This window comes from Astyanax mexicanus, chromosome 7, assembly GCF_023375975.1.
Source record: "Astyanax mexicanus isolate ESR-SI-001 chromosome 7, AstMex3_surface, whole genome shotgun sequence".
Lineage (NCBI taxonomy): Eukaryota > Metazoa > Chordata > Actinopteri > Characiformes > Acestrorhamphidae > Astyanax > Astyanax mexicanus.
Window position 1 is genome coordinate 22453696 of NC_064414.1, and position 25650 is coordinate 22479345.

The window sequence follows — 25650 nt, forward strand, 5'->3', positions numbered from 1 at the left end:
GTGGCAGCATCAGTGGTTCAATGTGCACTCGAATGGCCAGACAGTCGCAAAAGCGAGAGTTGACTGTCCGGGGCGGCTGACGGACTGTCCGTGAGAAATTTCATGCACTGTGGTGAATGAGCAGACGGCAGACAGCATGAGTAACTCGTACTCCATGAAAGCTGTCGAGCAGAAAAATGGATCTGGTGAGTCTTTCAGGTTTGTATCTGAGAAAGGAACGACGGTTCATAGCCCTCGTCTCTCCAGTCAAAACCAAACGTCCTGCAGCCTCAGCGTGAGCAGAATTTCCTACACAGTCAGGTAAGAATGCTTCTACTGGAAACTGGATTATAAAATCTGTTTACAAAAATAGTACTAAATAATTAAAATAACATTCAACATTTCTATTCAGTCTCTGGCAAGGATCAGAGCATCAATATGTTGAAAAGCTTTTTTATATAAGTTTGCACACTGAATATGCAGTTTCTTGCACTTGTGAGGTAATACTAAAAATGTATACAAACGTGAATGTTGTGGATTGTAAAGGTTTAAGTGCTGTTTTATTTGCATTATTACACTGTATTATATAGTAACATTGATAAGGCCTATAACAAATACACTTTATTAATGTCAAAAATATATAATTAACAACAGGGTGTTTATTTTTTTAAGTGCACGTTATATATGTAATCAAAAATTTTCACTACTGAGTTTCTGACATATGATCTTATTAAAATACCTATTAAAATACCCTTATTTATGTTGTACATAGCTAATAAAGTATATACTAATAATATAAATAATACTAAAACACACTACATTATGTACATACATTATTATTATACGTTAGATTTTTTATATTATTGATTTTTATAGCAATTATACATTTTATCTGATAATGTAAATATTGATTTTGCAGTATATGGTTCCACCTGTTGTAAGAATGCAGTTTTACCATTCTGGGGTGGGTTTCTCAAAGCACAAAGATGGTTCTTAGATGGCTAAGCGAGCTTCATACTGAGTGCTATCTCTCCATGTTAAGATGTTCCTAACGCTAAGATACTTTTGGGAGATGCTTTTTTAAATACTTTGTGTGGATAAACAGTACTGTGAAGTGTGTGTTACATTTGCTGAGTGTGTTTGTGTTTGTGTGTGTTAGTGAACGGGTCGGGCCCTGGTGGAACCTGAAGTCTTACGGCAAGAAATGGACTCGGCAGATTCTCAACGAGGTGTCGTTTCATGTGGACAGTGGTCAGATAATGGGCATCCTGGGAAACTCAGGTGTGGTATTTAACACTGCACATATATTTAAAGCTTTAACATTTTCTGTCTGATGTCCTGGAGTCTTCTCTACAGTGTTACTAAATTACAATGCATGGTTTGTCTTTCCCAAGAAAGTGCTCAATAACCAATTATCATATTTTTGTAATTGTTATAATATATTAACTGGCCTGTTACTAGGCAAAGGAATCACAGGGCATCTCACAATTAAATTTTATCACGATCTGTTTCTCAAAATATCACTATAGTGTGATTGTGCGATATTAACTCTCAAGACAGTTCTCTATGCTACTTCATAGCATTAGTGTTCCTGAAAAGGATAAAATACTCCTAAATTAAAGAATACCAGGAATTATGGATTTATTGGTGTAAGAAGGTGAGGTTTAGGGTTTAGAGTACCAGTGTTTCAATAGAAAGAATGGTAATTTGACGCAATTTATCAGTAATATATCACAAACGAAAAAGATAAGATTTATCACGATATCAATATTTTGTCCCACCCCTACCTGATACCATGATACCACCTCACAGAATGACATCCATCTAAATTAAATGCATGGCATTAACATTAGGCTTGACAATCTGACCTAAAAACTCACATTTCTATATGTTAAAAAGCAGTTATGTTATGTTCAGCAGTCAGACAATATTACGATATGATCATTCTGTATATTTTTTGTGAGATTCAAGATTGTAAGTTTCAAATATATAGAGACAGATATTTACAATATACTGCCCAGCCATACATTAAAGAGGCACCAAACCCTAAACCAGGGCAAGCATGAAACATCTGGCCTGTGAAGTTGTTTGAAATATAATAAGAAAAAAATTGATAAAAAATGTGATAAATATATAAAATGCCTCTCTGGCCAAATTTTGTGTACATTCCTCCCCTGTGTCTCTTTTGTGCTCGACGTGACTTTAGTTTCCGTCCGTTTTTGCTTTTCCGCTGTTCTCGGGCTCTCTATCTCCTTATAACGGTGTTTTTCCCATCTGCATCCCAATTCACTAGCTGGGGCAGTGGTAGTGTATTGGACCTTGACCCTGACGATCCGGGTTCGATCTTGCGTGAGGAGCAGTGTATTTATTTATTTATTTATTTATTTATTTATTTTTCTTCAACCCCCCGGCCCGCGGACAAATTATTTGCTGACCACTTCTCTACACAATGTTTTTAACTGAACTGAAATGTGTTCATTTGAAGTAATGAAACATACCAGTTCTGCTTAAAAGGTTAAAGTTTTTGTAAACATTTCCTAACCTTTGAAAAAAGCTTTTATTGTGGTAGTTTTTGCCTCTGCAGCACCCTCTCAGGTTCAACTGTGCTATAGGTGAGGATAATGTTTCTGTGTAACATCAATAATACCGCCTCCCTGGTGACATCCAACCATCTGTGTCTCACCAATATTAGAGGCACACTGCTGCTGCAGCTTACCCCAATCAGCTCTCCCTGATGCCCTGCCCCTAAACCCATACATCACCCGGTGCCCCTCCTAAACTACCCCTCCAATTTTTTTTTTGCATTTTTCAAATTTGAGCTGAGGGTGGAGCCAGCTAAAATTAAGGGGTTATTTTACCTTTTAAAATTGTTTGCCGAAATGTAGAGGTTAATGTGTTAATGTACATGTAATACACTGTTCTTAACGCCAGTGTTTGTCTTCAGGCTCTGGGAAGACGACTCTGCTGGATGCTGTTGCTGGACGCATTGGCAGAACTGGCATTCTCAGTGGGGAAGTGTTTGTGAACGGAATAAAAGTCAAACAAGAGCAGTTTCAAGACACTTTCTCCTATGTGCTTCAGGTACACTGTCACATGTGTATGTGTGTGTGTGTGTTTGTATGTTTATGGCTGACGTTGCACTGACTTTTGATCTGTGAACCTACAACAGATGAACGGAGGAGGGGGGGAGGTAATAGTCAGGGTTACTAGAGGTTAAATCCACCCAAAAAGCCCTATAAACTTTTATACAGTCAATAAAGCTGAAGCTGAAATAAGATGCAGCCGTCTTCCATAATCTTCCTCTGAGCTGTTCAAGTGTATCCAATGCAAAATTAAATAGTCGCAGGGAGACTGCAGTCATTTGGGGTAATCTCTTATAATATTCCTGATAAACTCCTCAGGACTCCAGAGGGCTGTAAACTAAGCCAGTCATTAATTTAATTCTCATAAGTGGAATCTGAGGTGGGGATGTTAGGGCATAGAGACATTAATGACTCACAGAAGCTGAAATGGCCTCCTTAACACAGCTGAAAGTTATTCTAAGAATTCAGTAACAGTAACAGACTTTCTATAGCAGAGTCACTGTTTGTAACTGTCAGTAACTAAAATGCATCATTTTTACTTAAATTTATTTTTTTTGTTTGTTTTTTTCTCTATTAGTCCTGTGTAAGTGCAGGCACTAACAATGACATAACCTAAACAAATCTGAGGATCTGAGGCATATACAGTACGCCTGTTAAATACAGAGTAACAAAGGACTCTGTAAGAACCTGGGTGTTATGGTTGATGACCAACTATCCTTTACAAATCATATTGCTGCAGTTGCTCGGTCCTGCCCCTTTGCACTGTACAACATCAGATAAATTTGGCCATTTCTAACACAACAGGCCACCCAATTCCTTGTACAAGCGGTGGTCATTTCCCGCCTTGACTACTGCAATGCCATACTAACAAGCCACCTGGCCTTTGTTACAAAACCTCTTCAGATGGTTTAGAACACAGCATCCCGCCTGGTCTTCAACCAACCAAAATGAGCGCGTCACTCCACTGCTCACATTAAATTCAAAGCCCTACAAAGCCCTGATTGCCTACAACAGGGGTCAGCAATTAAGTTTGGCAACAGGCCATATATTTTCCAAGCCATTATGTGGCGGCATAATGTAAAGTTATGACATACATTTAGTTAGCTTTTTAAATATTATTTTTTGACACATACAAAATATGGGCAAAAATATTGGACTTGGTTTTATATTGAGTTTATATTGCTTTTGTTGGAGTAACTGTCTTTACCTGATTTGGGAGCATTCCTTTACTCATGTCAGGAAGTTGGATGTTCAGCATCCGACCTCATTTCTGACACCCCATCTCTTATTTCATCTCAAATCCCAAAATTACTGAATAAAGTATCTTCATTCCAGAGAACACAGTTCCACAATTCTGGGAGTTGTGCTGGGGGTATTTATAACCTTCTAACACACACCTGGCATTAGGCATGGGGCCAGTAATTTCACGTTTCCAATTCCAAGCTGAACTGCTTGACTTTTTGCACCAAGTGTGGCATAAAGTTTCCAAAAGCAGTGTGTAAGACTGGTGGAGGAGAACATGCCAAGATGCATGAAAACTGTGATTAAAAAACAGAGTTATTCTACTAAATATTGATTTCTGAACTTTTAGAACTTTATGAATATGAACTTGTTTTCTTTGCATTATTTTTTGTTATTTCAGCCATTTCTCATTTTCTGCAAATAAATGTTCTAAATAACAAAATCTTTATTTGGAATTTGGGAGGAATGTTGTCTGTAGTTTATAGAATAAAACAACATTGTTCATTTTACTCAAACATATACCTTTAAATAGCAAAATCAGAGAAACTGATTCAGAAACTGAAGTGGTCTCTTACAGCTCTTTTTCAGAGCTGTATAATCTCATATTCCATAAAGTTTTAGACTAAATAAATATTAAATCATATTTAAATCATTACAGATCATCTACCTTTATCACGAGTCACTAGATAACTTTAGACAAGTTCTGTGTAGAAATGCTTACAGGTCAGAATGACCCTAAATCATCCATAATTGCTGTGGTGTAAGTTGCATCCCTAATTGCAGTTTATGTTTCTGTTTGTTTGTATTTGAACTGAAAGATCTTCCCCCTGGGGCCTTTAATATGGTATGATTGCAGTCTTCATAGTAAAGAAACCATCAGAAAGGTTTTATCCTCGAGAATTGATGGGTTATATGCTACTGTATTCTTTGAGCCATTTGTGTGAAGGCATTTCCCCTGTCATTCTCCTCTAATGGCCACTATCCCTTTCCCTCTGCTTCTCAGAATGACAATCTGCTGAGCTATCTGACAGTAGAGGAAACTCTGACATTCACGGCTCAGCTGGCCCTCAGACATCGCTCCGCTTTAGCCATCCGCAAGAAGGTGAGTTCATCACTGTCACTGTAGAGGACTGTAACCATTAGAATCCCACCTTATATAACTAATCAGGTAAATAAAGAATTAAGATTGGACCTGTTACAGAGTGTGATAATACACAAGAACGGTGGATCATAACAGCTCTAATTTTACTGCATATATAATAATAAATGCTGAAAATGCAGGATATGGTATGTTTACAGATTGGGCATGAAAATTACACACATTTGGCGTTTATCTTAGGTGGCTGCAGTCATGGCAGAACTGAGTCTAACCCACGTGGCTCATAGTGTGATCGGGGGCCGAATCTTTCCTGGTATCTCTGGAGGGGAGAGGAGGAGGGTGTCTATTGCTAGCCAGCTGCTCCAGGACCCTAGTGAGTAAAAAGAGTTGCCTTTTAACTTGCACAGCAGGGCCGTGCAGAGACCTTTGGAGGGGCAGGTGCTCAAAGACAAAACGGGGCACATGGAGCACAAATTTGAAACACTATACAGAAACATACCTGTATGTTCTCATGAAAAATATACAGACGTGTATTTTTTAACCAGCTATCAGAAACAGTGTCATCACAGTTTACATGGTTAGCCTACCGTTACCTTTCTTTTAGAAAAATCCCTGTATGTCCATATGTGTTTTAACGTCAGCTCAAACTTGCAGCGATGGTAGCAAGCATTGGCTTTTTCTCCTGAAAGGCGGTACTTTATTCCTGAACCGGCACCATGATTGCCGTTAAGAGCTACTAAGAGATAATGTTTTTTTTTTGTAATATAATACGGAAAATTAACGAGAAAATGCTAATACGTGAAGACGGCAGGAAAGAGGGGTAAAATACGGTAGTTTCACGGCTAAAACGGGTATGACTTTCACACATACACTTACAAATTGACAAAAGGGCACTTAGAGCCAGTAAGAGCCAAAGGGGCAGGTGTTCCAGCCCCTCCGCCATGAACTTAAGCTGTCTAATGAATAGTACACTGCTAAAGCAGTTCTGCCAGAAAGCTTGGGCTAGAATTCCTGAATGATCTGGAGCTGATCCACAGCTACAGGAAGTGCCTAGTTAAGGTCATTGCTGTCATAGGAGGGTGACAACTACAACCCAACACTGTTGTACACCTTATACGTGTTTGCAGTAAAATGGGACAAAACAAAATGAAAACATTTTATTGCTTGGTATCCTAGGTGCCAGAACATCTTGTAAGTGCTATTAAAAGAAATAGCAGAATAAAATGTGGTACATATTTTACTTTCCCCACTTTTTTTGGAATGTGTTGCAGGCCTGAATACAGGAACTGATGTATATTAGTAAATAAGTTAAAGTTGACCAGAAACATTCGAATTTGGGGTTGTAGTATTAAACTTGTGTGCTGTGGGCTTTTAAATCCCATTCCAATAGGTGTAACTGTAGCCATTGTAACTTTGTTTTGAGTGTTTTGGTTTTAGTGCAAGAGGCATAATGGTAATACAGATGCAGAAGATCAGTTCTAAATACAGAGATTAGGTTGTAAAATGCAATGGTATTCCTTTACCTGTGTTTGTTGGATAAGATTCATCCGTGTGATGTTCCCACACCAGCCATTAATCAAACATTAGACTGTTCTACCTAGTTTTTTCACAAAAAGTAAAGTAAGTAAGCACAACCTCCCCCTCCCAGAACACGAGAGACGGAGTGAGGAAAGAATAATATTAAAGGAGTGAAGTGGAGGGTTATCGTGTGTGTGGAATTAAGCTGGGGTCCATGAGGGTCCCCCTGGAGTGCTTTATCTAACTCCTCGGACCTAAGCGGCATCCTGGGACTCCGGACCAAGGATTAGTCCCCCTCTTAACAAAACACACGTACAGCCAATTATAAAGGCTTCACATTGGCTGCCTTCTCCAATCAAGCAGGAAATGAATTAATCATGCAATTAATTTGGCTCCAACTTTAGACAAAGACAATTCTATTAATTGTTGTATTAATTGTGGGCGAATTAATGAGTCAGGTGAGACTCAGCTTAAAGTTTCTTAAGGAGGACACAAAGTTATGAAGTCATGAGTTATGAAAAGTTCTTATGTTGTACTTTCTGTCTCATGTCATCGCAGAGGTGATTCTCCTGGACGAGCCAACCACGGGCCTGGACAGCATGACTGCCAACCAGATCGTAGTGTTGTTGGCAGAGCTGGCCAGGAGGGGCCGTATCGTCATTGTGACCATCCATCAGCCACGTTCAGAACTTTTCAGAGTAAGTAAGAAGAAGTGTAACCTCGGGGCAGCTGGAAATGCACTGGCATAGCACTGAGTTGCGTTTACAATCAAGGTTATTAACCTGGATGTCACTCATATCAAATTGCCTTGATAGTCATATGGCCTAGTCATAAAGGTTTATAGTTTAGAAGGCCAGGTTATGTATAATGAACTCACAAGGTCAGTGCGCAGTAAATTAGAAGAGGTGTGTGTAAGGCTGGGCGATATATTATGGATATCTATAAAAAATTATCAAATCTTGATATCACAGGTTATTGTGTGCGTCTGTGTGCAAGTTAGAGCTTAGATCGGGCCCAAAAAATCCAACTCAACCTGGCCTTATCAGCCTGAACACGATTTAATCCAGACATTTTTTTAGTAAGTAATGCGCGAAAACTGAGCTTTTTAAAAACATTTTCAGGCAGTTTGAATGAGTAAAATCAGTTTAGAATTACTTTTATTAACATTGCAACACTGAAGAAGCATAGACCTATTGTTTAAGAACAATGTTAATTAAGCACAAATCTCTGAAAGATTAAAACACCAACACTGAGAATAATGATCTCAGGCTTAAACATTGGTAAATTAGGCTACAAGAATGACGTCTGAATTATTTTTTTGTTCTATAATTTAACCTGGTTTGAGAATATAAAATTCTTTCTAAACAAACAAACTTTTTATATTGCTTATCGCCAAAAGCCAAAAACACAAAAGAGCAAACACCAAAACAGCAATACGGCCATGCACTGCACATTAAACCCAAAATAGGCCAACAACAATAACATAATTTACAATAATTTTACAACTTTTGTCTACTCTAATATAATCAACAAGGTTTTAGAATGCGAAATTCTTTCTGAATTTTTTTTTTTTAAGCATAAGGCCTACATGTGAAAACACACACTGCCAGTGCTGTGTGATTATAACATTCCAACTTGTGCAACTGTTTTTTTTAACACTTTTTTTTGTTTTATTTTAATTATTACACCATAACTTGGTCTTTTGTTTATTATTCTAATATATATATATTTATTTCATCTAAACATATTGAGATATGAGTTTTAGTCATATGAGCCAGCCCTAATTGTAAATGTCTTATTTCATCCACAGATTTTCAGCAGGATAGCCATCATGAGCTGTGGAGAGCTAGTATTCTGTGGGCAGCCTGAGGAGATGGTGGACTTCTTCAGTAGATGTGGATACGAGTGTCCAGAGTACTGCAACCCCTTTGATATCTATGGTATTGTGATTCTACTGAAGGCCTTAGATACAATAATGCTCTTTTCTTTATTATGTGTTCTTGTTTATACACTTTTAATGGTGAAATAGTAAAATTAGACTTTATGTTCTCTTTAAAATGTTCATATCTTTAAACTACACACCATAAAACTGCCTGATTGACAGGACAAACACATCTGCAGTGTTATGACTAGCTTGGTTTAACCTAAAGTTACCTTCTCAGGGAGGTTTTATGATGTTTGCTCAGACTGGAGGGATAATCTGCCTATCTCTGCTATAACCGAGTCACTTCTCCTCACTGCCAGTGGACCTGACCTCTGTGGACACGCGCTCCAGCGAGAGAGAGGCTGACACCTACAGACGAATGCACGACATCACCTCAGCATTTCAGAGCTCGGAGATCTACCAAGAAATGATGTGGAAGATTCGAGAGAGCTGCCAACGTCCCGATAAACCCATGATCCCCTTCAAGAGCACAGAGTCTCCTAACTGCCTGTCTAAACTGGGAGTCCTGCTCAGGTGGTTTTTTGTTGTTTTTGATATTTAGAACAAAGCACACACAAAGAGCCCCTATTATTATTAGAATTAAACTGGCCCTACAAATAACCATATATCAACCATATCCATAATTCTTATTTTGTACATTTAAAAATAATATGTGCTTAATTTAATTTATGAAAGCATCAAAAATATAATAGCTTACAAGAAAAGAAAAGAAAATAACTGATTTCTCTCAAATGTAAAAAAGGTTGAGGTACGGTTATGCACAGTTATTGAAAGACCTCAATTATTGTCATGGACCAAAACCATCAGACCTGTGGCTGCCCAGATTACCAATTTAATCTTAATAAAAAAGATTTAATTGTTTTACTGATCAGCCATAACATTAGCACCACTAACAGGTGAAGTGAAAAACATTGATATAGGATTGTCATGGTGTGCACAGAATACAGACACTCGCAGATGCAGTAAAACGGGTTGTTTATTAAAATAGCAGGTAGAAAAAAGGGTAGTCGTACAAACAAAGTTAGAGCACCGGTAAACAGAAGCAACGTAGGGATAACCATACCATGAGTGAGATACAGTCCAGAGTTCAAACACAAGCAGGCCAACATCAGAGGTAATCCAAAATCAAAAAAACGTGAAACAGTCCAGGTCATACACAAAAATATCCACAATCAGAGATAATCCAAAAATCGGCGTCGAGAAAAAACAAAACAAGGTCATACACGAAGATAACAGAGACAATAGAGAGTAACGCTTAGTAATGAGGAAAATCCAACAATACCCGGCACAGAAGTGTGTGAGAGGTGTCCTTAAATAGTGCCAGACTAATATTCGGGGCTTCCTGGTTGGAGCAGGTGAGGTGACGTGTGACTGGGTGTGTGCGTGTCAGCGGGTGGTGCGTTCTGGGTAATGTAGTTGTTAGACTGAGAACCTCTGTCAGAGCTGGGTGCGTGAGAAACAGAGGAGCTAACAGCACCAGATGTGACAGTACCTCCCCCCGAGGGAGTCGGAACGGGAACGGAACGAGGACGACCACGACGACGACCACCCGACGGACAGGGAGTACCGGCGGGAGGAACAGGAGTAGCCACAGAGGTGCCGGACAGGCGGGGGTTGCGGAGCTGGGAACCCCGATGAACCGGAACCGACGAGGAAAGTGAGCGCTTGGGACGCCCACGGGGTCTAGGAGCAGGTTTGCCCGGATGACTAGCATGAAATTCAGCCAAAAGAGCCGGATCCAGCACATCACTGGCAGCAACCCAAGAGCGCTCCTCGGGGCCGTAGCCCTCCCACTCAATGAGATACTGGAGCCCACCGCCGCGCCTGCGAGAATCCAGCACCTCTTTCACCGCGTAGGTGGATGAAGCCTCCCCCTCCACAGCCGCGGGCGGTACGTCATCCGGAAGACCCTCTGCGAGTGGACCTGGGACAAGAGGTTTCAGGAGAGATACATGGAATGAATTATGGACTCTATACTGGGCTGGAAGTTCAATCTTATAAGTAACTTCGTTAATTTGAGACAAAACCTTGAAAGGCCCAATATACTTAGGCAGAAGTTTCCTGCACTCCCCCTCAAACCTCAAGTCCCGGGTGGACAACCACACTCGATCCCCGGGTTGATACTGGGGGGTACTGCCTCGGTGTCTGTCGGACTGCTCCTTGTATTTGCGTAACGCCTCCGAAACCTGCTGGTGAGTTTCCTCCCACACCTGCTCGCTCCGCTTCATCCAGTCGTCCACCGCAGGAACCTCAGAGGACACGGCTGTCCACGGAGCTAACGGAGGTTGGTAACCCAGAACGCACTGAAACGGTGTGAGACCAGAAGTGGAGTTAGTGAGAGAATTCTGCGCAATCTCAGCCCATATAAGGAACTGAGACCAGTCAGAGGGGTGCTTATAACAGTACAGACGGAGAAACTTGCCTAATTCTTGATTAACACGTTCACATTGACCGTTACTAGTGGGATGGAACCCTGAGGTTAAACTAACATGAACACCCAAATGTTCAAAAAATGCTTTCCAAACCCTGGAAGTAAACTGAGGGCCCCGATCAGAGAGAATATCCTCTGGAATACCATAATGTCTAAACACGTGTGTGTAAATGGCTTGTGCAGTTTGAAGTGCAGTGGGCAGGGCAGAGAAAGGAATAAACTTAACCCCCCTGGAAAATCTATCCACAACAGTGAGTACTGTGGTGTAACCCTCGGAGACAGGTAAATCGGTGACGAAATCTACAGCTATGTGAGACCAGGGTCTTTCTGGTACAGGTAGAGGAACAAGCTTACCGGCTGGAAGGGTTTTTGGGGTTTTGCATTGAGCACAAACGGAACAGGAGGAGACGAAAGCGTGTATGTCAGCTCGCATGGTTTCCCACCAATAGCGAGCTGATACTAGCTGCAGAGTGCGCGTAACGCCGGGATGGCCCGAGGTGAGAGCAGAGTGAGCCCAGCTAATAAGACGATCTCTGAATTGTTCAGGAACGAAAGTTTTGTGAGAGGGACACCCCTCAGGAGGTGGTGAGTGCGCTACACTCTGTTGAATGAGATCATCTAATTCCCAGCGAATAGCTGCAATTTTGACGGCCGGAGGAAGAATGCGTTCAGGTTCGGAAGACTGAGATGCGCTATCCGGAGCAGTATAGACTCGGGATAGCGCGTCTGCCTTAGTGTTACGGTTGCCAGGGCGAAACGAAATAGAGAAATCGAATCTAGAGAAAAATAATGACCAACGAGCTTGGCGAGGATTAAGACGTTTGGCAGAGCGTAAATACTCGAGATTCTTGTGATCAGTGATAACAGTAAATGGGTGCGCGGCCCCCTCCAGCCAGTGACGCCATTCTTCGAGAGCCAGTTTGACAGCAAGAAGCTCTCTATCCCCTATGCCGTAGTTGCGCTCCGCAGGAGACATTTTTCGTGAAAAGAAGGCTATGGGATGCATTTTAGGCGGAAACCCACTACGCTGTGACAAAACAGCCCCTACCCCAGTATCAGAAGCGTCGACCTCGACAACGAACGGGAGTTCGGGCTTAGGGTGAGCTAGTATAGGCGCGGACACAAATGCAGCTTTAAGCTTATTAAAAGCTTGCTCAGCTTCGGGGGACCAATTCAGGATCTTAGTGGCTTTCTTGGTCAGAGCAGTAAGAGGGGCAGCTATACCACTGAAATTGCGGATAAATCGCCTATAGAAATTTGCGAAACCTAAAAAGCGCTGGAGATCCTTAATAGACTGCGGAACGGGCCAGTCAGTGACAGCTGAAACTTTGGTGTCGTCCATCAGGACGCCTTGGGAGCTAATAACATAGCCGAGAAAGGAGACTTGTTGACGGTGAAATTCGCATTTCTCTGCTTTGGCATAAAGGCTATTCTCCAGTAAGCGTTGGAGAACGGAACGTACGTGGATCACGTGAGACTCAAAATCAGCTGAATAAATCAGAATGTCGTCTATAAATAGGACGACGTATTTCCCAATCATATCCCTAAATATGTCATTCATGAATGACTGGAAGACTGCCGGGGCGTTAGCGAGACCGAAACTCATCACTAAATATTCGTAGTGCCCATTAGTAGTGGTAAAGGCAGTCTTCCACTCGTCACCCTCACGGATACGAATTAAATTATACGCGCTGCGTAAGTCTAATTTCGTAAAAAAGGAAGCTTCACGAAGTTGCTCGAGAGCGCTGGGTATGAGGGGTAACGGATACGCAAATTTCTTAGTTATGTCATTAAGCCCACGGTAGTCTATACAGGGTCTCAACCCCCCGTCTTTCTTCTTGACAAAGAAGAACCCTGAACCAACCGGAGATTTAGACGGGCGGATGAAACCCTGAGCGAGTGCCTCCTCAACATAGTCTGCCATAGCCTTCTCTTCATCGAGGGTGAGGGGATAGACTCTAGCTTTGGGCAGCGTAGCTCCCTCCACTAGATCTATAGCACAGTCATAAGGACGGTGTGGAGGCAATTTAGTGGCATTGGCTTTGCTAAAGACATCAAGAAAATCAGAGTATTCAGAGGGGATAACAGGAGTATCTACTGCGTCAGGACTTTCTACCGAGGTAGACTGTAAAGCTAACTCATTAAGAGCTAAACAATGTTCATAACAAGAGGGAGACCAAACCGTAATATCACCATCAGTCCAGGAAACCACAGGATCATGAAACTTGAGCCATGGCATGCCCAAAATCACCGGGTGTTCAGAGCAGGGAAGCACAAACAGGGGCAGTTCCTCGTGATGCAGAGCGCTGGCTTGAAGAGCGACGGGAAGTGTCTGACGAGTGATAGCCTTGGAGCGTACAGTTTTCCCATCCACCGCGTGAATAGAAATGGGACGGCGCAGGTCACGGGTAGGGATGCCATGTTCCTTGACCAGGTCCCAACTGATGAAGTTCCCCTCCGACCCGGAATCTACAAGCGCTGGGACACAGAACATACCAGTGGGTGAAGAGATAATAACGGGTAACGTAAAACATTTAGCTTTGTGATTAGAGATAGAATTACGTACCACGTTAGCGCGTGGAGAGCCCCCCACGCGCTTTCCCAGGGCTGGAGCCTTCACGGATCGGGTCAGGAGACCACATGCAGCTTTGCGATGCCCAGCCTCTCCACAGTAGAGACAAAGATGGAACCGAATGCGGCGTTGGCGTTCCGCTGGAGATAATCTGGACTTTTGAACATCCATGGGTTCCACTGTGGAGTCTGATGAAGCGTGAGGTAGCTCTGCTGGAGTGGGTTGTACGTGGAGGTTGGTCTTGGTTTGGCGAGAGAGCAGCTGGTCTAACCGAATGGAGAGGGAAATCAGCTGATCCAAGGTAAGGGATTCATCCTTGCATGCTAACTCCTTCAAAACTTCAGGGTTAAGTCCATTCTTGAACACAGAGATGAGTGCAGCGTTGTTCCAGCCACTGCCAGCTGCCAGAGTGCGAAACTCCATGGCATATGAAGCAACAGTTTTTTGACCTTGTTTTAACGCCAGTAGAAGCTCTCCAGAGGATTGTCCGTAGCGTGAGTGATCAAAAACTGCTCGAAACAAAGTCAAAAACTCCGAATAGCTGGTTTCAGAAATGGTGTCCCAAACCGCCGTAGCCCAGTCGAGTGCTTTACCAGACAGCCTCGAAATAATAAAGCCGATCTTAGCTTTGTCTGAGGCGGGAGAAGCGTTACTAAAAAATACGGAGCATTGTAAGAGAAATCCGCTGCATTTCTCCGGGGAACCATCAAAATACTCCGGCTTGCACACCTGAAAGCCGGAGACAGGAGAGCTAATGGTGCTAGTGTTAGCTACAGGGCTAGCGTTAGCTACAGCTAAGCCCTTGAGGTGCTCGAGAATGCTAGAGAGCTGCTGCTGCTGGTTAGCTTGCTGGCTAGCTAACTCAGTAACAGCGTGGGTCACACCGGCGAGTGTTTGCTGGTGCTGACCGAGCAATCTGCCTTGATTAAACAACCCTGATCTTAGCATATCCGCATCTGCTGTCTGATCGAGAGAGGCCGGGTATTCTGTCATGGTGTGCACAGAATACAGACACTCGCAGATGCAGTAAAACGGGTTGTTTATTAAAATAGCAGGTAGAAAAAAGGGTAGTCGTACAAACAAAGTTAGAGCACCGGTAAACAGAAGCAACGTAGGGATAACCATACCATGAGTGAGATACAGTCCAGAGTTCAAACACAAGCAGGCCAACATCAGAGGTAATCCAAAATCAAAAAAACGTGAAACAGTCCAGGTCATACACAAAAATATCCACAATCAGAGATAATCCAAAAATCGGCGTCGAGAAAAAACAAAACAAGGTCATACACGAAGATAACAGAGACAATAGAGAGTAACGCTTAGTAATGAGGAAAATCCAACAATACCCGGCACAGAAGTGTGTGAGAGGTGTCCTTAAATAGTGCCAGACTAATATTCGGGGCTTCCTGGTTGGAGCAGGTGAGGTGACGTGTGACTGGGTGTGTGCGTGTCAGCGGGTGGTGCGTTCTGGGTAATGTAGTTGTTAGACTGAGAACCTCTGTCAGAGCTGGGTGCGTGAGAAACAGAGGAGCTAACAGCACCAGATGTGACAAGGATATACAGTATTAGGCAGCAAATGAACAGTCATTTCTTGAAGGTGATGTCTATAAAAAAACTATAAGGATCTGAGCAACTATAAAAAGAGCCAAGTTGTGATGACCAGACAATTACCGTTATTTTTTGTGCTGTAAGGCGCGCTTAAAATTCTTTTATTTTCAGGAAATTCATCCCTCTTCCTTATAATCTGGTGCGCTTTATGTATAAATTCTAACAGTCAGGTTGTAGGGATCAGTAAAGCCCTCTGCTAAAGTACAGCGTTATTCATTATAGCATTAGCTGCTAACTGTAGCGCTAGCTCTTTCACCGATTAGAGGTGAGTATATCTTACCAAACTCTGTGTGTTTACCATGTTAAAACAAGTTACATGGGACAAACCACTAGCTGATAACTCCATGTCTTACCGGAACACTCAGGGTTTTTTAGTCTACTGCTATCTGGCGGCGTTTACTAGTGCTAACCACAGCTAGCTAGCATCGCTAACAGGGGCTAGCTAGCGTTCACCCATGAACAATTTTTTTTTTTTATCTAAGCTTACTGTAAATCAACAAAAGTGTTTTACTCACCCAAATAAACTGTTTTCAGGAGGGACATCTGTGTAGATTAACATCCAGCGCTCGTTTGACTTTGAAAGAAAAAGTTATTTTTACTTAGGCGCCCCCAGCAGGGAGACCTGCTGAATTAGAAGGCAATACCCTTGCTGACTTCGATGTAGACATCCTTACTAGTGTCACTCAATGCACCTAGTAATCTGATTCATCTTTTGTATGATAAAATAGACTAGAAAATACACATTCCTTGATACTACTACGCCTTATAACCTTGTGCGTCTTATGTATAAAAATTGACCAGAAAATAGATGTTCAATGATGGTATGCCTTATAATCCGGTGCAGCAGAGCACCTTAGAGCACCTCAAAAACATGTGGCAAGTTTGGCATGATCTTCCTGACATGCAGTGGTCAGTATCTATTGCCAAAAGTGGTCCAAGAAAGGAAAACAAGTTAACTGATGACAGATGAGTTATAGGCATCCAAGACTCTGTAAAGGCCCCACTTTATCTCTTTTAATAAAAATGCAAACTGTGCCATTGTTCCAGATGCATGATCACATATTAACACCATTTTCTGCCCATATCTCTGGATTTCTCTGTAGGAGGACAGTTAGGAACCTGTCCCGGGACAGGATGGGTGTTCTCATGCGCCTCTCGCAGAATCTCATCTACGGTCTCTTTGTGGCCTTCTTTGTTATGAAGCTTGATAATGACGTCACTAAGGGTGCAGTGCAGGACCGCATTGGTATCATTTACCAGTCCATGGGTGCTTCACCGTACACAGGCATGCTGAATGCTGTGGCTCTGTGTGAGTTTTTCTTCCAATTCTTATATATTAGCTTTAAACAAACTTCCTTTTTATTTATTTATTTTTGTATTTATTTATGTCAGATGGTCGGTGTCCAGTGAAAAACATTTGTCTGCATTTTTGTTGGTGTTTTAGTTTACTAGATAATTCGAACACACAAACTTGACACACACTTTTTCATTGAAAGTCTTCTCTGGTAAATTTGCTGTTTCGGAGATCCTTGTTTTTTATTGGACAGCGACGATATACATGTATGCGCAATTGTTGGTAAAATACATTTTAAATAGTCATACATCAGAGAACACTAAAACAAATGCAGGACAATTTTGCATGTGGCCTATAAGCTTGTCTAAGCCTTGCTCTCTGTCTTACATTTTATCTTATCTGTTAATTAACAGACTTACAAACTAGAACTTAGAACTGACCTTTAAAGAAGGAAAGAGAAGGATATTAATCCACTGCAAGACTCAGCCAGTCAGCACTGTTCTCTCTGAATGCTCACTGGCCTTGAGCTCAGGAGATAATATTCAATGCTATCATAAATTGCTTGTGCTACTGTATTTTAACCTTTCACTTAGTAGATCTGAAACTGCTCCTCAGCTGTAATTCTTACTGACAGATCAGTATGGTAATAGGGTCATGAGTCAAGCTAAAAATAAATACATCAAAAAATATTTTGTCTACAAATGAGACTATTAAGTAATAAAATGTTGAAAGTGTACAGATATACGTACGCTGTTTAAAAATAATATTTAAACTTTTTTTATTTTTTTTTTATTTTATGTACTTTTTCTAGCAATGTTAGACCTTTTTTGGTCCATGTATTTTTTGGACCATTGTTCCATGCAAATTACATTTAATTATTATATTTCATTGTAGAAAGTATGAATTCAAGATACGTCATGATTTACATACTTTTATTTGTTAATACACATTCATTCCTGTATGTCAGGCCTGCAACACATTCCAAAATAGTTTATTCAGGGTTAGTGATGAAGTAAACAGCATTAAGAAACAACATTAACCATGTCCAGAAGCAGTTTCAACTTATGTTGACTCTTAGGCATCTTTGATTGACCATAGCAGACAAGAAACATACTTTTTTGGAATGCTTTTCAGGCCTGAAAAAATATCCCATATTTTTGTCCCAAGTTTTTGGGGGTTCAATTCAATTCAGTTAAATGTCATTTATATTGTGCATTTTACAACAAAGCAGCTTTACAGAGATAATGGTCCAAGCCTCTTGAATAAACGCTACAGTAATAGAGGCAACAGTGGCAGGGAAAAACTCCCTCATATATAGAAACCTGGGGAGAAAACAAAACACAGTAAGAAGAACCCATCTACTTCTGGTCAACCCAGACAGCTCAAACAAATAACAAAACAAAAACAACTTTACAAAGAGATAATGTGGAGATACAGCTAATGTAGAAACAGATTCTGAGTTATGAGTGTGAGTAGTCCAGACAGTTTAAGCATTCATATGTACAGCTATTATTGAGTGTGGCAGGAATTAATCAGTGCAGTGTTCTAGAGCAGGAATGCTTCAGAGTGGGCAGCAGAAAATAAGTTTGTAGTTGTTAAGTTATTGATATTAGGTTTCAAGATTTAAGGTGCACACCTAAATGATTAAGAAGATTAAACTGTAATGATATTAGGTGCCCTGTGTTTGAAATACATGCTGTGGTCTTTTGCAGTCCCTGCTCTGCGAGCGATAGCTGATGTGGAGAGTAAAGATGGCTTGTACCAAAAGTGGCAGATGTTTTTGGCCTACATCATTCACATTTTGCCATTCAGTATTATCAGTGTATTCATCTTCAGCTCTTTTCTCTACTGGTGAGTGTTCTGTGTGTTTTATGTGGTCTGTATGAGTGTGTCCATGTATAGATGTGTGATATAACTGGTTGAACTTTATCCTGATAAGCTTTTTTGTAGAAAGAAGGGAAGAAAGGAAGGGAAAGGTGATTTACTGGGTAACTGTCGGACAAGACTGTGAAGATGACTCATAAATCAGGTGTTGTTTTCACCTCCACAGTGTCCTAGTTTCTTACATATATGCCACTGTGTGTGCTTATCTGGATCTTAGGACAGTGGGTATGAACCCAGAAGTGTGGCGGTTCCTGTGCTTTACGGCTGTGATCATGGTGCCCCACATTACTGGTGAGCTCCTAACATTGGTACTGCTGGGGGTGGTTCAAGACCCCAACATGGTGAACAGTGGAGTGGCTCTACTCAACATAGCTGGGATCATGGTGGGCTCTGGTTTTCTCAGGTAACAGACTTATGTTGTGTGTTGTGTGTTGTGGTGTGTTGTAATGCAATGTAATCAACATAGGGAAGCACACACTACCCCTGACTACTAAGAATTATTTTACCAAAAAGATACCAATGCTAATGCCAGCTGGTTAGCTGGGCCAGAATAAGGTCATTGTCCCTTTGAAATCTATAAATTACTTCAAATTAAAGAAATTTTACTCTAGAATTTGATGAAAAATGGCACAAGTGTGTTTTCTGTAGAATATTTTCTTACAACATTACACTTAAACAAAATGGTGATTAAGACTGAGATTATTCATTGCATTAAATGCTTTTGTACTCAGGAGTACTCAGCAGATGCCAGTCGTGTTCCAGTGGCTAAGTTACATCACCTTTCAGAAGTACGGCTGTGAGCTCCTCATCGTCACTGAGTTCCATGGCAAGAACTTCACCTGCAGTAAGCAACACCCCTTTATGCCCTAGATTATACATATTTAACATTCACACTGTTTTAAACCACTTTACATGTTTTAAACCAGTTTAGCTGCAGACAAGTGTAAACATAAGCTATATGCCCAGATGTTTGTGGCCACTTTTCTACTTATGAATGTATTTAGGTACTTTAAATTGCACAAATTGATGAAAATTATGTTCTAGGTATCTACCTATTGGCACCGCTGTACTTTTAGGAAGAGGTGGGGAGTTAGGGATGAGGTGGGGAGTTATGGATGAGGTTGGGAGTTAGGGATGAGGTGGGGTGGTGATCATCCAACATTCTGTCCTCACTTTGGTTCTTGTTGCTAAATGCAATCAAATTCTTACAGCAATGCCTCATCATCTAGACAAACAGGAGAAAAATCTAAATATCTTCCCAATGTGATCACAAACCTATAAATGATACTGCTGCCTCTTAATACTTAACACTCGTATGTTCTCACTCAGGTCCAGCTTCCAGCTTTCCAGGCGCGTGTTTGATAAAAAATGGTGATCTTATAATAGAGCAGGGTTACCCAGGAGCCCCTTCACGCTACACCTTGGACTTCCTCCTGCTCTATGCCTTCCTGCCTGCACTTGTAATACTGGGGATTATCAGCTACAAGATACGAGACCACCTCAGCAGACGCTAAGCATGTGTGTGTATATTTGTGTATGTGGATGTGTGTGTGTGTGTGTGTGTTTAAGATTGTGTTTGAATATTCGAAAGAAATTGTTGTGTTTTGTTTGTATATACTGTGTCTTTTTTCAGAGAGCAATGCTCAGTAAAGGTTTTTGTCCAGCAGTTCATCCGGAATTGTCTTCGAGAATGTTCATCCACTGTTCTTTGTGAAGTTTAATAAATCATTGCAAACTGATTGTTTAATTGTTGATGAAATGTCAAAGAATTGTGCGTGACTGTAAGTATATTTTGCATAATGAATGTTTATGTAATAAAAATGAGGGTTCTTTTTCTGTTATTTTACTAAGCTGGGAAATCTGATTCAGAAGTTTTACACTGACAATCCAAAAGTCCTAGGATAGCAGAAGTTATGCATCAGGGGACAGCTCTCAACCTGTATAGGTTTTAAGGTGTTTTCTTGTGAGTGAGGTTTAACATTGGCTAGTATGCTCATGGCATTGCAAGTCATGAGAAAATCACATCAAAGAAGCAAACAAGCAGAAAGGCACACATTAAAAGAGATGCAGAATATGTTTACAATCGCTCATCACCGGTACTATGTAACTGTAAACTATCCAAATTCTTGATCATAAACATTACAGTTTGCTGTTATTCTTAATCTCATAGTGTAAGCCAGTCCTGTGTTAATATAAGTAATATACTTACTTAATATAATATAAAACACGTAATATTGCTGATTCTAAAATTGCTAAAGTTCTGTTCATCCATCAATGGCTCTAATCCTGTCTCCACCCATACTGTAATGTTTTCTCTGCTCATCCAATTTATCTTAGAAAGGCCTTGTTCATTAGGGAGTAGGGTCTGGCTGCCGGCTGTCCTCTTCTTCTTACGTATGTAGTCTCATAGACGGAAGGGGTGCCAGACTAAAGAAACAAACACACAATGGCTGACCAGCTGAATTTAAGTTAAAAGAAAATGTGTTTGTAATGTAATATTTGATAAGGGCCCTTGAGCATTTCGAATCAAGTCAGCTTGAGAACTGTTTTTTTCTGTTGCAACAGGGCGCACGGGTACGATGGTGTGTACATGGTTGATTGACAGCGTTTAGTTTGAGAGTGTGCAGGTACTGTATTTCTCCTGAGGTGAGGTGAATGTGTATGTATATATTCAGTGTGTTAGAACTGCTCCTTTAGTTTATGCCATTCCTGGTGCAAAAATTCAAGCAGTCCATCTTCCTCTTGATTATATTCCAGAGGTTTTCAATGAGATTTTTTAAGTGGTTTCTTTGTTTCCAGAGCTGTATGTCTGCACTCTCCTACAAAAGTATTGAAACACTGAGGCCAATTGATTTTTTTTTCTTCTGCTCTGGTGAAAACATTTTGGTGTAATTTGTTTTCAGTCTAAAGCAGAAATAAAGAAATGAGACTGACGTATCAAGTACTTTTGGGGGGCTGTGTATGTTTCCTGTGTAGTTCCAATTAAAATCTGCAGTCAGTCTGCTCCTTTCAGAGTGACTGCACTGTTATGTATATTGGTTATGTAATTTAATGCTCCTGGGCATTGCTGTGTTTGTTGTGCAGGTGTGGGAAAGGGCAATGGCAGTGATCTGAAGGTGCGAATCATAGTGAAAAGAGAGCAGGTGTTCCAGTGTGTCTGTGCCACGCAGACGAACTGTAGGTTAAGCTAACTTTTAAAGGTTTTCTAGAGTATAAAACTGTATTTACTTCCTCATAGTCAAATGACAAGAGTAGTTTCAGTACAAAAAAGTGAAAAACTGTGAACCTTAAACACAGTGGTTTCCTAATTAAAACCAGAGCTATATGGCATATCCAGAACAGACATGTGAAGTGGGCTAATCCCACAACCCCTAAATGATTTAGTAGTTTAGGGTGATTTCACACCTACTTTTTTTTTATTTGTCAAAATAAACTGTTCATATTTACGTGTAGTGCTGTTTGTTTGGACATGGGTGGTGAGTACAGTTATCACAACTGCAATGAGACTGCTGAGAACTGTTGGTCTGAACTCTGAATTGGTTGGTTTGTGATGAAAACATGATCTGACCTTGATCCAACCCATCTGTCAAGCATACTCTGTCAGTTTTAAGATGTGGAGTCAGTCAAATGAACACATGCCACCTCTGCTGTTGTTCCATGTTAAACTGCACAGAAATCTGTTTACTTTCTTGCTCCCAGCCAAGACAGCTCTGACCAACAACCAAAGAGATTACAAAGATTGTTGTGACTCATTTTGGTGAGCTTGAATTTTATCCTCTGTTAAAACAACAAACCATGAGGGAAATGCTCCAAGAGAATCAATTAATTACCTGACTTGGACCAGAGCAAACAAACTATAGTGTGAAAAAAACAGCCTTACTTACACTATTAAAAGATTTTGTACATACATACACTAGTGAAAGCGTTTGTGAATCGGTATCATCTTAACCCCAAATCATATTTTAAATATGTACTAAAGAACAACTTTTAAATACTCAATAAGCTCATAATATTGAACCTTTAAAGACAGTAGCAGCCCACTAAAACATAAATCACATTGTAATTGTTGGGAAAGGTCTTTCAGATGTTTGTCTTATGTTCCTTTGTGTTTATTTTACTGTTCACTCATATACTGTGTTCTCATATTTTACCAGCTGTTCCCAGGTACTGAAAACAATGCCGTGGTGATCATCTTACAGGAAGGGCCAGTGGTTTGTGGTGATGTTAAGGTCATGTTTGAATCCAGGGCTGTAAGTTCCCAATCTATTGTAACGTAAGAATGATTTGTCTGCACTTATGTAGCAGACAACACTTGCTTGTGTATCTCAACTAAAACCCTTAAGCCCTGCACAAGGTCTAAATCTTTGCTCTAATGTAGGTTTTCACACACTTATAAAAGGTGAGTGATGTTTAGGGATTGGATTCGGGCATATTGTGCCCCTAAAGCTATAGCTATATAACCTCAACTTTATGTCCATCCCCCATCTTCACTGTAAGAGCTTTTTACTGAGCCGTGCATACACCACAATATTATGCATTTATTTGTCAAATGTTTTTTTTGTCTTTAAATGAAGACAAATGTTTGTGTCAGTTTAGCATATTATGCCTCCAAAATGTAAATCTTACTCTTTAAGCTTGAGTGTACATCAAATAAAGCAATCGAGGCTGCCACTGTGAAATGGTCCATGGTTATGTGTACAGAAACATGTTTTTGTAGTACACATGTATTGAAATAAATACTAATGTCTCTGTAACACTTGTCTGTCTCTTTTTTGAATTAACAACTGATATCTGGGTTGCTGAATTTCTGCAATTGTTTTTAAGGATAGATCTGAGTGACTTGTTTTTTTAGAAGTAAAAAGTCTGGTCTTACAGGTGGGCATGCAACTCTAAACTCTTTAGAATCAGCAGTTTTAGAGGTGACCTTTTTCAGAAGCGCTGTCAGTGCCATTCTCATATAAAAGGCTTAAAATCAAATCTCAAATGTGCAGCTTTTATAATAGTAAATAAAATAATGTACTATGTAATTGTGTAGAACACAAACTGTATAAACACAAACTTTAATTCTAGAATTGATATACACTATCTGCTGCTGTCAGTACAAATGGATGGCTGGATCAAAAATCAGAGGGAAAATATTAAACTGGGGATTCACAAAAATGCTTTTTCTTAAGTTCTTAAGTTTATACTTAACTTAAGAGGTCTGTTTTGGTTATTTTTCTTAATGTTTAATTTGTACCAAAAAAATTGAATAATAATATATATACCTTTATGATACACTCACATTTCAGTGCTTGGTTTGACTCTGTTTTTTTATTTTCCTAATGTTTTCTTAAGCCTTCACATCAGTGTCTCAGCACTGGCATTCAGAGCCCCTTATTCACCATCCTACTCTATTGGACATTTCAGGGACAACAGCCTTTTTTGCCCAATTATAAACACTCTTCTTGTAAAAGTTATCCAGACATAGGTAAAAAACAAACAGTTGAACTATAAAGTATTGAAAGACTAGGATACTAAAAGCCAGTAATGTTAGCCCTGCTAAGACGTCCCTTTGCTGATCAATAGCTGATTAACAAGATAGCCTCCCAGTATACTGTATGTTTTTTCTTGTTTTTTTTTTTACTGGCCTTGAGCTTTTATTTTTTTAAATTTGTACTGCAGTAGAAATGTGTTTTTAGAAACTTGGCTTTATTTGTCTCACTATCTTTATGTATCAGAGTTGCTTTAAACATTATAATGTTAAGCATAATTTTATTTATAAATTTAAATATAACAAAACATAAATGTTGTTTTAATGAACGTTAGCAATAAATAATCTCAAAATAACACATCTAAAATACAGCAGACTAATAGTTTAAACCATTAAACCCAGCCTTTCATTGAGCTGAGAGAAAATTAAGTGTGCTGTTCAATTTCCAACGTTAAGAAATGGGTTAGACAAGCTATACTAATGCACCATCCATCATCTCATCAGCTGTGACTTTTGGAAGAAACCAAAGTCAATGGAAAAGAGGGGGGGGGGGGGGTGTCTGAGATTTAATATAACAATATTATTTTAAAATAACTGTTCATAGTTAATTATTATACTTACTCTGAATTACATAAGCGTGCTAGTAAAATATAAAATAAATAAAAAAATATATATATAAACATTTCGGGCACCGTAGCCCCCACACCTAGTTTTGAATGGTCGTGTCTCGCCTGATTCAGTCAGTAACAACAAAACGGTCGCCCTTTTCTTCGGGATCTTCAGGGACTTTGCAGGAGGTTAAACCCTCGGTGTAATTTTGGGTCAAATAATCTAGTGTTTTTTCACGCTGGTGCTGAAGGTCCGCTGCGCTGCTCTTTATTGTGTGTTTCCCCTTTACTCTGTTTTCATTAAAAGCCCCTCAGTCTTAAAACAGCGGCAGTAAAACAGGCGGAGCGGTGGGCCTCCAGCAGCAGTAGTGATAACCCTGCCAGATTAGAGTGAAGCAGCGCGAAGGGAGCTCTTTCAGTCCCGGTGAGTAATTTAGCTAGCTGGCTGTTTTAGCTCTCGGTGAAGCGCGGTCTTATTATAATACTAAACTACAGCGTGGTGAGACTATTTAAACTGAAGCTTGTTAATGGCGAATAACGCTGTAAGATAGCTAAGGCTAGCGAGCTACGGTGGAGCTGGCTAAGCTAATTAGCTTAGCCAGCTCCACAGTAGCTCGCTAGCCTTAGCTTCAGTTAGCCCGATTACCTGCAGCAGCTGCCCGTTCAGGAAAAAAAAACACAACCAGCGCTGTTTAAGAGCTGCTTCACGAGCTTCTCTCCCAGCATAGGGTGTGTTTTTTTTCTCAATCAGCAGCTGCTTTTAAACCACGCTGTAGTTCAGTAATAAGATCGCGCTTCACCGAGAGCTGAAACAGCCAGTTAAATTACCCAACAGGATTGAAAGAGCTCCTCTCGGTTCTGTGTGTGTAACTATTGTGCATTTACAGAATTTATCGCTATTTTCAAACCTAAAT

General features: G+C 40.4%; 1 protein-coding gene across 1 annotated transcript; it reads left to right on the plus strand.

Moving 5' to 3' along the window:
* The first annotated feature begins 1 nt into the window (after window position 1).
* On the plus strand, window positions 2-20496 carry abcg5 (ATP-binding cassette, sub-family G (WHITE), member 5). Its single transcript, XM_007255766.4, has 13 exons — window positions 2-300; window positions 1139-1260; window positions 2924-3060; window positions 5308-5406; window positions 5644-5776; window positions 7480-7619; window positions 8732-8861; window positions 9166-9379; window positions 16581-16786; window positions 18484-18622; window positions 18873-19058; window positions 19387-19499; window positions 19985-20496. Exons 1-13 carry the CDS (start codon window positions 137-139, stop codon window positions 20167-20169), a joined length of 1968 nt encoding a protein of 655 aa, XP_007255828.2. The 5' UTR covers window positions 2-136; the 3' UTR covers window positions 20170-20496.
* The last annotated feature ends 5154 nt before the right edge of the window (window positions 20497-25650 follow it).